At 46.6% G+C, this 10,749-nt stretch overlaps 2 protein-coding genes across 3 annotated transcripts in view; one reads left to right on the forward strand and one right to left on the reverse strand.

The window, feature by feature from the left end:
- The window catches only part of rnls (renalase, FAD-dependent amine oxidase), a 5,281-nt gene extending 1,778 nt beyond the window's left edge, over nt 1-3,503 (forward strand). Inside the window, exons 4-7 of the mRNA XM_044013591.1 lie at nt 978-1,136; nt 2,752-2,925; nt 3,021-3,196; nt 3,267-3,503. Of these exons, the coding sequence (XP_043869526.1) occupies nt 978-1,136; nt 2,752-2,925; nt 3,021-3,196; nt 3,267-3,419 (662 nt within the window). The 3' untranslated portion in view covers nt 3,420-3,503. The remainder of the gene's footprint in view (nt 1-977; nt 1,137-2,751; nt 2,926-3,020; nt 3,197-3,266) is intronic.
- A 694-nt stretch (nt 3,504-4,197) lies between these two features.
- Nucleotides 4,198-10,103, reverse strand: ptenb (phosphatase and tensin homolog B). 2 transcript variants are annotated; one of them, XM_044013588.1, is made up of 9 exons: nt 9,384-10,097; nt 8,622-8,706; nt 8,491-8,535; nt 8,133-8,176; nt 7,817-8,055; nt 7,595-7,736; nt 7,347-7,513; nt 7,002-7,262; nt 4,198-6,402 (listed from the first exon to the last, which is right to left on the reverse strand). In XM_044013588.1, the coding sequence occupies exons 1-9, from the start codon at nt 9,460-9,462 to the stop codon at nt 6,214-6,216; spliced, it is 1,251 nt and encodes a 416-aa protein (XP_043869523.1). In that variant the 5' UTR covers nt 9,463-10,097; the 3' UTR covers nt 4,198-6,213. The 2 variants fall into 2 exon arrangements, with proteins under 2 accessions (XP_043869523.1, XP_043869522.1); XM_044013587.1 differs by having other exon boundaries at nt 7,002-7,513; nt 9,384-10,103.
- Between the last annotated feature and the right edge of the window lie 646 nt (nt 10,104-10,749).

Here is a 10,749-nt window from a genome sequence, read left to right on the forward strand (position 1 = left end):
TGCGAGGTCAACTCTGGACTCAAGGGCCGTTTCTCAATATCCATACTTGTGTGCACTTATGTGTACTTGTGCGTACTTGTGCGTACTTGTGTGTACTTGTGCGTACTTGTGCGTACTTGTGCGTACTTGTGTGTACTTGTGTACTCCCGTACATCGTCATCAGCCTCAGTCCCAGTTCTGTTCCAATTCTCAAGTAAGCGAACAGCGAGGACGGTTCTCAAACCCGGAAGTGTTCTCGCTCCGCCCATTTTTACCAAGTATGTATCAGAGGTGACTTAAGCGTACTTGGGATGGCCATGTATCCCAGAATACATTTCGGCGGAGCATAGCAGCAGATAATAGAAATATAAATCTGAAATAAATATTTTTCTGTGTCCCGGAACAAAGTTTTAAGATCATTTGAGGCGAGAAATTAGTCTTAAGAATTCAAACATGTGGTTTGTGTATGAAGATATGACGTATTTATAGTTTGGCAGCGACGTTTGTCGGAGGTGATCAGCCACAGATTTGTTGTTGACGTGTTATTTTGATTTTAATGGAAACGTTTTGACCTGACAGTTTGAAAGTTTGTATATTGTTAATGTTTTATTTATTTTAACTTTGAATTTTAGATTTATACTAAAGTCGCACGGTCATTGTATCTTTATATAAATATAATATGTAAAATATTAGATATGTAGAGTAGTATATATTTTTACACATCATATATACACATCATATATATATATATATATATATATATATATATATATATATATATTTTCATATGTTCATTTATCAACACTGTAGGTGGCGCTAATGAGGCTGCAGCCACCATTCAAACAGCAGAACAATACATACAAACTTGCATACTTGAGTACTGAGAAACAGCCACATACTTGTGTACTCCTGTACTTGTCAAGTATATACTTCCCAAGTAAGCAAGTACATACTTACTTACTTGAGTATTGAAAACGGCCATGTTTTTTGTGCATCAGGAGCTGATTTGTTCTTCGAGCGTCACGTGACCGGCCTGTACCGCCGCGGTGCATCGTGGGAGGTGGAGAGGACGGCGGGAGCCAGTGAGATGTTTGACGCCGTTGTCCTGACGATGCCGGTCCCTCAGATCCTGCAGCTGCAGGGAGACGTGGGACAGCGTGAGTCTTTGTGTGTTCATTCATTCATTCATTCATTTATTCTCTGTGAGTACAGACAGTCAAATTCACTGATGTTGTGCATCTGCTGCAGTGATGTGTTTTCACCACACGGGGCAGAAGAAGGTTTAAATAAGATGCTGTGACATCACACACACACACACACACACCAGTATCAGCATGCTCACAGTGCTCTTGATGATGATGTCATCTTTAGCTCCTCTGATTGGCTCAGAGGAGCCAGCACCCATTTCCTCTTTACTGTGTGTGTGTCTGTGTCCGTGTATGTCTGTCTTTTTGCCTGTGTGTGTGTGTGTCTGTGTGTGTATGTCCTGTGTGTGTGTCTGTCTGTCTGTGTATGTCTGTCTTTTTCTGTGTGTGTGTGTGTCTGTCTGTCTGTGTTTTTCTGTGTGTGTGTGTGTCTGTCTGTCTGTGTCTGTGTTTTTCTGTGTGTGTGTGTTTTCTGTGTGTGTGTGCGCGCAAGTGTCTGTCTGTGTGTGTGTGTGTGTGTGTCTGTGTGTCGACAAACACTTTTAAAAACATAATAATCTAAAATGCGATGTTGTGTTTTTTTTGTGTACTCTGACAGTGAAACCTTGTGAAGTAAAAATGTAATAATACGTTTTTAAGGCAGTATTTAGTCAATACCTTCTATCCAAGTAGAACAAAGAGTTATAACAAATCTGAAATATCAACTATTCATACAAAATACTTAAAATTCCCAATTCCCCTCAAAGAAGTTCATTTTAAAACCATAAACAACATTTATCCCTCAAATGAATTTATGAAAAGTAGATTTAAATGTGTGATAGAAAACTGTTTTTGAATGTGGAAACAACAGAGCACGTGTTTTATGAATGTGAGAAGTGTCTCCACGACTTCATATCGTCCAGTTTTGGTCTTCTCACAATATTCAAATAATCCTCAGAAACAAAGACAAGGAGTTTTTCTGTTTCATGTTTTTATTAGTGTGTATACAAGAACAACAAAAGGCACTTACATACATTAAACGTGTGTATACACCCTTAGATTGACATGTTTTTAGAAACAAACAACGATCACAGAAACATAATAGCTAAGAAGAAATAATAATAATAATTATTATAATAATAATAATGATAATAAAAGAAAGGGGAAAAAAGGGGGGTGGGGGGTGACAAAAAAATCCATAAACAGTTGCCATTTATTGTAGAATTTGTTCAAGTTTCCCCTTCTTGAATATCTAATTCTCTCTAGTTTTAAAAAGGACATAGTCTCATTAATCCACTGTGTGCTGGAAGGAGCTGTTGTGGATTTCCAGTGAAGAAGAAAAGATGTGTTTTTAGTGAATAATCTTATTATCCCAACATTTTACATACATAAATGTCTGTATGCCAGATCCCCCTGCTCTCGGCTGCTGTTTGTCTGTTTTAGAATTGTGATTTATCTCCGTTACAATTCTGTTCATACTGTGGAATGTTGTTGTGTTTATGTGAGTTTGTCATCATTCTTATGTTAAATAAAGCTTTAAAAAAAAACCTGGCCCATTGACGCTTAATCTGAGCCTACATTTCCCAGAATGCACCTGGGCTAACCCTGTGTGTGTGTGTGTGTGTGTGTGTGTGTGTGTGTGTGTCAGTGCTGTCTGTCCAGCAGAGGGAGCTCCTGCAGGACGTGGTGTACTCGTCCCGCTTCGCCCTCGCTCTCTTCTTCTCTCCAGACGTTGTCTTCAGTTTTTCGTGGGCGGCTCGTTACGTTAGCGACAACGACTGCATCCGCTACGTCGCCGTGGAGACACGCAAACGCAACGCAGGTACACTCACCTGTGTCCTCTCACCTGTGTGACCTCTCACCTGTGTGTCCTCTCACCTGTGTGTCCCCTGTCCTCTTACCTTTGTGTCCTCTCAGACTGTCTGGGTCTCGGTCCGTCCCTCGTCGTCCACACCAGCGTCCAGTTCGGTGCGCAGCACGTGGAGCGAGACAAGGACGACGTCCAGCCAATCATCTTGCAGGAGTTGCACAAGCTCCTCCCTGATCTGCCTCAGCCAATGAGCATCAAGTGTCAGAAGTGGCGTTACTCCCAGGTGAGCGGTCACACCTGAGAAATCCTCTGAGTGAAGGGTGTGTCTGAAGGGTGTGTCCTCCCCCTCTCAGGTGCTGACCGCAGTGCGGGACAGTCCAGGTCACATGACCGTCCTCGAGCAGCCGCCACTCGTCTGTGCCGGCGACTCCTTCACTCACTCCAACTTTGACGGCTGCGTGGAGTCAGCACTGAGCGCGCTCAGAGCTCTGAAGGCCTCGCTGTGACACGCCCCCTACCTGCCGACCCCGGGGCTGACATCAATAATCAATATTATTTATATTTAAGGTGATTGATCTTTTAATTTTTAATAAATTTATCAATGAAGTTTAGTTTTCTGTATTTTTTTGTCGTAAATCAATAGATTTTTTTTTACTTAAACCAGGTTTATTTTAACCAAGCCTGGTTTAAGTAAAACAGAGTCCACACTTGGTGAAAGCTAAACCAGGGTTAACTTCAACCAAACCAGGTTCAGGTTAAACCAAGTTTAAATTACACCAGGATTGGTCGACTCAGGTTCAAACCGGTTGAAGTTGATGTTTAGTTTGAAGACAATCAGGGTAAACTTAAACCAAAAACCAGGTTTAACTTTTGACAAGTTTGGTTAAAGTTCAACTTGGTTCATGCAGGTTTAATTGTAATCAGGTTAAGTCTTAACCCAACTTGTTGAAAGATCAACCTGGGTGAACCTGAAAAACGTCAGGATTAACTTCAACCAAACCAGGTTTAAATGGAAATTATTTTAATTTATAAACCTTGTGTGGTTAACTTAAACCTAAATTAACCACACAAGGTTCAGCCTAAAGTTAATCCAGGTAAAACAGTTTGTCAGTAGGTTAGTGATGTTTAGCAGCAGTTAACTTATTAACCAGAGATGGTTTTATGTGAGAGGATGAATCAAAACATGATACTGCACTTTTTTTCCCGCGTGTCCCAGTTCTTCAGTGGAGCTGCAGCGGTGCATTGTGGGTGAAAAGCGCACACACACACACACACACACACACAGACTGTTTATAAATAGTTTATTCACTTTACAGCGTTTTTATTTCATTATAAAACAAGGAGGGAATAAAAGACCAGGGGGAAGAGTCAGTTTAACACGTTTCCATGGTGATACAGGTTCACCTGGTCAAATCAACAACAATCGTGACGAACGGAAACACTTGAATCAATTGTCACACGTCTGTTTCCACGACGACCACCTGTTAGCTTAGCATTCAACATGTTAGTGTGAAAGCTGTTAGCTTTAACCTCAGGAAGTTAGCATTACAGCATTAGCTTTAGCGTGATAGCAAAGACATGTGACTTCACTACATTAGCATGAAAGCATGTCTGGAAAGTGATATGGGGCCTGTTAGCTTTAGCCTTAAGTGGGATGTTGGCATTGGCATGGGACCTGTTAGTTAAGTGCTAAGACTTTAACATGATAGCAAGACCTGGTACTTGTTAGCTTTAAGCCTGATGTTAGCATGACATGGATTCTGTTAACGTTAGCCTCAGAATGTTAGCATGACAAGGGTTCTGTTAGCCTCGGGATGTTAGCATGACATGGGTTCTGTTAGCCTCGGGATGTTAGCATGACATGGGTCGTGTTAGCTTCAGGATGTTAGCATAAATGTATCCAGAGTTTCACAGCTTTTTGTTCGTGAAATGAACGTGAACGTTAAAAACTAAACAGACTTTGCAGCGTTAAGGTGAGCTTAAACTGATAGCTAGCTGAAATGTTTTTTTTGTCAACCAAAAAAACGAGGACGGTGAAAGACCACGTCTGTCCACACGGTGTCCTCAGTGAGGCGGCGGAGAAACGTCACAGAAGATCTGACGAGTTTTGAAATGTGGAAAAAAACTATGACGCCCCCTTTCTTTGATGTTTCAGATTGAGGGAGGGGCTAATGTGAGCGCACCTGAGACAGGGCGTGCACAGAGACACGCTAACCTCACTGATCATGACAAAAAGCTTATTTTAATTAACTTCTCCGACATGATGACGGCTGAACTGCTGCCACCTGCTGGTCCGAGGACGACAGAGCTCTCACACAAACTCGTCGCTTTAATGCTCGGTGGTGGGCGCAGCCCGAGGCGTGGGACAGGACGGACTTGTCCCCGAGCTCCCAGAGTTTGGACGGAGTACTGATGTGATCTGATTGGTGGGTAAAGCTAATGGAGCCACAGCATGGCTCCGCCCACATTCAGAGTGAATGAGCAGCGATATTTAAGGATCGGTCGAACGTCGGACTCGTGAGTGCGGCGTTACTGCGTGTGCAGGACCCGCTAGCTAGAGGACGCTGTCTTCAGTCTTTGTGTGTTCCGTCTTTTGTCGCATTTTCAAATGTCGCGTGAATGCGAAACAAATCTACGATGTTCGGCCTGGACGAACCCGGCGCTAAAAGAACGGCTTTTCCTGACGTCCTGTATAAAGTGCTAACCCCGCCCACCTGGTGTTAGCAGGAATGTTCTAACGTTAACGGGAAAATCAAAACATGTGAAAGTGATTGAACAGAAATTATGATTGACATCGTCACATTTGAACTAAAGCTTAAACAAAGTCTCTTTGTGCGCTAATCCAGACCGGACCAGGTCCAGACTGGTCTGAACTGAACTAGGAGGATTTTTGACAACTGACAACAAAAACTCGCTGACAAGGACAAAAAATCGAAACCCACTGACACCCTTATTTTGGACGTTATCGCACAAAGAGCCAATGACCAAATGCAAGACGTAGAGTTTCCTCGTCAGCAAGGAAAGGACAGTAGGACACATGGGGAGCCGGGATTTATCACTAAAGACATCTACTCAATATTCAAGTTTGACCCGGTCACTGTCCACTCGTCCGTCTTCTGTCCGTCAGGTGATTGTCCAGGTGTGCACCGAGGTGTGGGAGGGGCGTGTCTTATATTCTGATCTCAGTCTTATGGATCAGTTCTGGTCCGGTGGGTATAATCCCCGTCAGAGTGTGGGGGTTCATGTGGATACAAATATATATGTATGTACATACATCCTGTGTATATGTGTGTTTGTGGGTCAGACTTTTGTGATCTGGTCTCGGTCGTCCTCTTCAAAAGGCTCGTTCTCCGGGTCCGAGTCCGTTGTGTCGGAGTAGCGGTAGTGATCCGGTTCATTGTCGCTGACGTCCGGGGTCAACGAGGACGATGTGCTACTCGCGTCGCAGTTCCCGCCCTCCTCCACCGTCTTTGTGAAGAACAGCTTCACCTGAAAGGAGGGGCAAGACTGTCAGGGTCAAGAACCCACAGAACTCTCAGGACCTACAGAACCCTCTGAGCCTACAGAACTCTCAGAGCCTACAGAACCCACAGAACCTTCAGAACTCTCAGAACCTACAGAGCCCTCAGAGTCTACAGAAACCTCAGAACCCCCAGAGCTCTCAGAATCTACAGAACTCTCAGAACCTACAGAGCCCTCAAAACTTTCATAACCTACAGAGCCCTCAGAACTTTCATAACCTACAGAGCCCTCAGAACTTTCATAACCTACAGAGCCCTCAGAACTCTGAGCCTCAAGAAACCACAGAACTCTCACAACCCACAGACCTCTCAGAACCTACAGAGCCCTCATAACCTACAGAACCCTCAGAAACAACATAGCCTACAGAACTCTCAGAGCCTCCAGAAACCACAGAATTCTCAGGACCTACAAAACTCTCAGAACAGCCCGTCATCACTAGCATCAAAGAATGAACTGGGCTTTATTTTTTCATCATCTCTTCTGCTGGAGTCAATCCCAGCGGAGAGGCGGGGCTAACCAGTCGGGCCTGCAGGCAATCACACAACCAGCAGAGGAAGATGTTTTACCTTAAAGTTGGGGGAAAAGTTCTTGTTGGCCTTGTCTTTGTTGGCCTTGTCCAGGTCGTTCTTGTTCAGTGTGAGGACCAGGAAGTCTCTGTCGTTGGTGTCACTTCCTGTCATCGCGTTCACCACGTCACGACCCGGGTTCTGGTGCGTTCTGTCGGCCGATTCCCGCGCCGCTCCAGTGCTGCCGTTCTCCAGTTTGTCCAGATTCTCGTCCGGTCCCGGGATAAAGAACGTGTTGACCCAGAAGTGGAACATCTTTTCCTGCAGAGACAGAAGACGTGTGAGGACACACACGTCCACGTGTGGAGGACAAATGTCTCTGAGCTCAGAACAAAGAAAACAAACCTTCTTCATCATCTTGTTCTGCTTGTGGAAGAACTCCACCTTGATGTCGCCGCACACAGGAAGTGGCTGTGGGAACTCGAACAGCATCACCTTGTCCTCCCGTCTGGTGTGGGCGGGGTTAGAGGTGTGGATCTTCACCTTCAGTTGGTAAACCACAAACTGAGGATCTGCAGCCAGAGCACAGAGACACAGTCAGGACCTGGGACTCACCGCGCATGGACACATGGTGGCGCTGTGGAGCTGCTTACTGCAGGTGCCGGCCGTGAACATGGGGACGGTTTCAAACAGCATCTTATGGAAGAGCAGAGCGACGGGTTTGTACTGCAGACGGTTCCTCAGCAGGAAGCTGTAGTAGATGACGTAACGCCGCTGACTGGGGATGGTAACGCCCTGAACACACACACACACACTGTGACCCCGCCCACTGACTCACAGGTAATACACTACGTGACCTTTGACCCCCTGGTTACCTTCTTGTCGTGTGTGCGGACCTCGCCATAGAAGTCCAGCGCCTCCTGCGCCTCCTGGAACTTGCGGCGGTGCAGCAGGTACGCGCAGATCATGACCCCTGTGCGACCTTTGCCCGCCTTGCAGTGGATGGCGGCGACGTGCTGCTCGTCCTCGCTGAGCCACTGATCCAGATCCTCGCAGAACGGCCGGATCAGCTCCAGCTGAGGAGGATTATGGTCCTCAAATGGGTACTGAGCCACTGAAAATGAGATGGCAGAGAGACAGCAGTGAGACGGCAGAGAGATGGCAGTGAGACACAGGTGTCTGCACACTCACCTTGACAGTTGAATTTGGACGTGTCGTAATGTCGTTCAGCGCACCTGAGGACAGAGACATGATGTTATCACAGGGACATACGTGTGGACAGACAGGACAGTGTGTGACACACAGGACAGGACAGTGTGGGGACAGACAGGAGAGCATGTGGACAGACAGGACAGCACAACGTGTGGACAGACAGGACAGCGTGGGGACAGACAGGGTAGAGTGGGGGCAGACAGGACAGCGTGTGGACACACAGGACAGGACAGTGTGTGGACAGACAGGACAGTGTAGGGACAGACAGGACAGCATGTGGACAGACAGGACAGCGTGGGGGCAGACAGGACAGCGTGGGAACAGGTGTCTCACTCACAGGTTGTAGATCTTGTAATGATTCTTGTGTTTTGAATCCAGGAATCTGAAAGAATCACATGATCATGATGTGTTCACTGACACGTCAAACTACATTCTGGGAGAGGTCAAAGGTCACTGGTGCTTCCTTACCGTATGACATCATCGATGTTGTTCCTGTAGACGCCCTCCAGCCGATCGGCAGGAAACCCCATGGCTATGATGTTTGGGTAAATGTCTGGTCGCCAAAGGTCAAAGGTCATAAATATAAATATGTTGGTATCAACGTTTGATCACGTTTTCTTTCTTTGGGCAAAGGTCAGAGGTCACCACTGAACAGAAAAAACAGCTGGTTTCACATTTTCAAGAGGAGCCTTGTGACTCCGCCCACATAACTATATCTGTAACTATGGAAACCTCCTCAGCCCCCATAGATGAGTTTTACCGTTAGATGTCACTGTGACTTCTTCTGTGTAAGATTATTATTCATTTTTGTTTATGATTTAGAAATTATGGGATGGTAATGACTGGAAAGATAGAGCTCCCCCATGTGGCACTTCAAAATCACCAGGACTGTATGTTGGCGAGAGAAACAGCATTTTTTCAAGTCAAATATTAGTCAATTGAAAGTGATTTTTATCGCAATAATATCGTATATCGTCCAGTCTCTGACACACACACACTGACAGCCCGGTGATCAGCCGTTCCTCTAACGTCCCTACTCTTACCGTTAACTGTGCGTTTATCAGTTCGGTGCTCGCCGATGTGAAGAGCGGCTCTCACCGTCATTGAATCCACAAACTCCCGTTTACTGAGCGTGGATCGTTGACTTACACGCGCACCGCGTCGTTAAATCGACCCTTGTTTAAACGGAGTCCGGCAGGAGCCGCAGCCGCAGCAGCAGTGGAAGGATACAGGTCAAGTCCAGATCGAAGCCGTCCTCCTGGTACCGTCTCTTATTCCTGCTCACGATCTCCTTGATTAACGCCGCCATGGTGAGCGTCTGTGAGCAGCGGGAACCCCGCAGACAGTCCGCGGAGAGCCGCGGTGCTCCTCCCGGAGCCTCCGCTCTGCTCACCGGGGACACAAGCTAACTGCTCGCCTGCAGCTAGCTTACACCTAGTCCCCGATATCCAGACTTTATTTTCTTCAAGTACAGAAAAAATCGTTTATTAATAAAAAGTGGGATAGGCGACCGGGTTCAGAGCGACCCGGTTTTCCGCTCCTCTCCGGTGACACCCTGCGAGCTCCGGTGCGCCCAGAAGCTAGGCGGCCTGCTAGTAGACGTGCAGCCCGGCCGTCGGCGCTTTTTCTGGGTCAGAACAAGGGGGCGTCGGGGCCTCCTCCCTACTCCCTCTGCGGGCCCTGGTTTCCAGGTCCCCACCCCCCGAGCACAAAACCATCCACCGCACGGTAATCGGTAGAAATCCAGACCTCCCTCCGGACGACGGCTGGATCCTGTCGGTGAGTTCCGGCCTCGGGGAGCAGTCGAGCCGCCGTGATTGGACTCGAACAGGCGGAGAGAAAATCTGTGTGAACGGCGTCTGACCGCAGGAAGAGACGGGACCTCGTCAGCACAGGCACTTCCGCTACACGCCTTCACAATAAGAGTCTCTCTTGAATGATTTTTTTTTTCATTTTATTTGAATTGTGACTCATGGAGGTGACGTTTCCGTTTTTCTCTTCGTTTTCTCTAACCTCCGTGATTCCCCCCCCCCCACTCCCCCTCCTCCCTCTAAATTCTGTTAATCAACTTTGTCACTACTTCACAAAAAGTAGATGACATTTGCCCTTCTTTCTCCACTTCATGTTCTCCCCACTCTACAAAACACACATTCATCTATCTCCTACTCTATCTCATCATTAAGTTCTTTCCCTAATAACCTCTGACCCCTTACCTCCTGCCCCCTTGACCCTATCCCTTCTCACCTTCTTCAGTCAGTTGCTTCTGATCTTCTTCCGTTCCTCAGCCGTCTCATTAACACATCTCTATCATCTGCTGAAGTAAATAACTACAGACCTGTCTCTCTTCTTCCCTGTCTTTCCAAAACTCTGGAGTGTGCCATCAACTCTCTTCCTACCTTCACCGGAACAACCTTCTGGATCCTCATCAGTCTGGTTTTAAGGCAGGTCCTCGACCGAGCCAGGGCCGCCTCTCTCTCTTCTCTCCACAGTTAACCACCAGATCCTGACTTCCTTCCTTCGGGCTCTGCACTTGCCCTCCTCTCATCCTATCTTCAAAACTTACTTATACATCGCACTTATGACAAGCACTTTATAG

This window comes from Solea senegalensis, linkage group LG18, assembly GCF_019176455.1.
Source record: "Solea senegalensis isolate Sse05_10M linkage group LG18, IFAPA_SoseM_1, whole genome shotgun sequence".
In the NCBI taxonomy this organism is placed as follows: Eukaryota; Metazoa; Chordata; class Actinopteri; order Pleuronectiformes; family Soleidae; genus Solea; species Solea senegalensis.

Bases quoted from the DNA above. Each gene is read 5' to 3' on its own strand.
- ptenb (XM_044013587.1), bottom strand. From the start codon at position 9,462: ATGGCGGCGTTAATCAAGGAGATCGTGAGCAGGAATAAGAGACGGTAC. The intron at 8,536-8,621 runs GTAAGGAAGCAC...TGATTCTTTCAG, and splicing joins AACATCGATGATGTCATACG to ATTCCTGGATTCAAAACACA. The intron at 8,056-8,132 runs GTGAGTGTGCAG...TCTCATTTTCAG, and splicing joins GTCCAAATTCAACTGTCAAG to TGGCTCAGTACCCATTTGAG.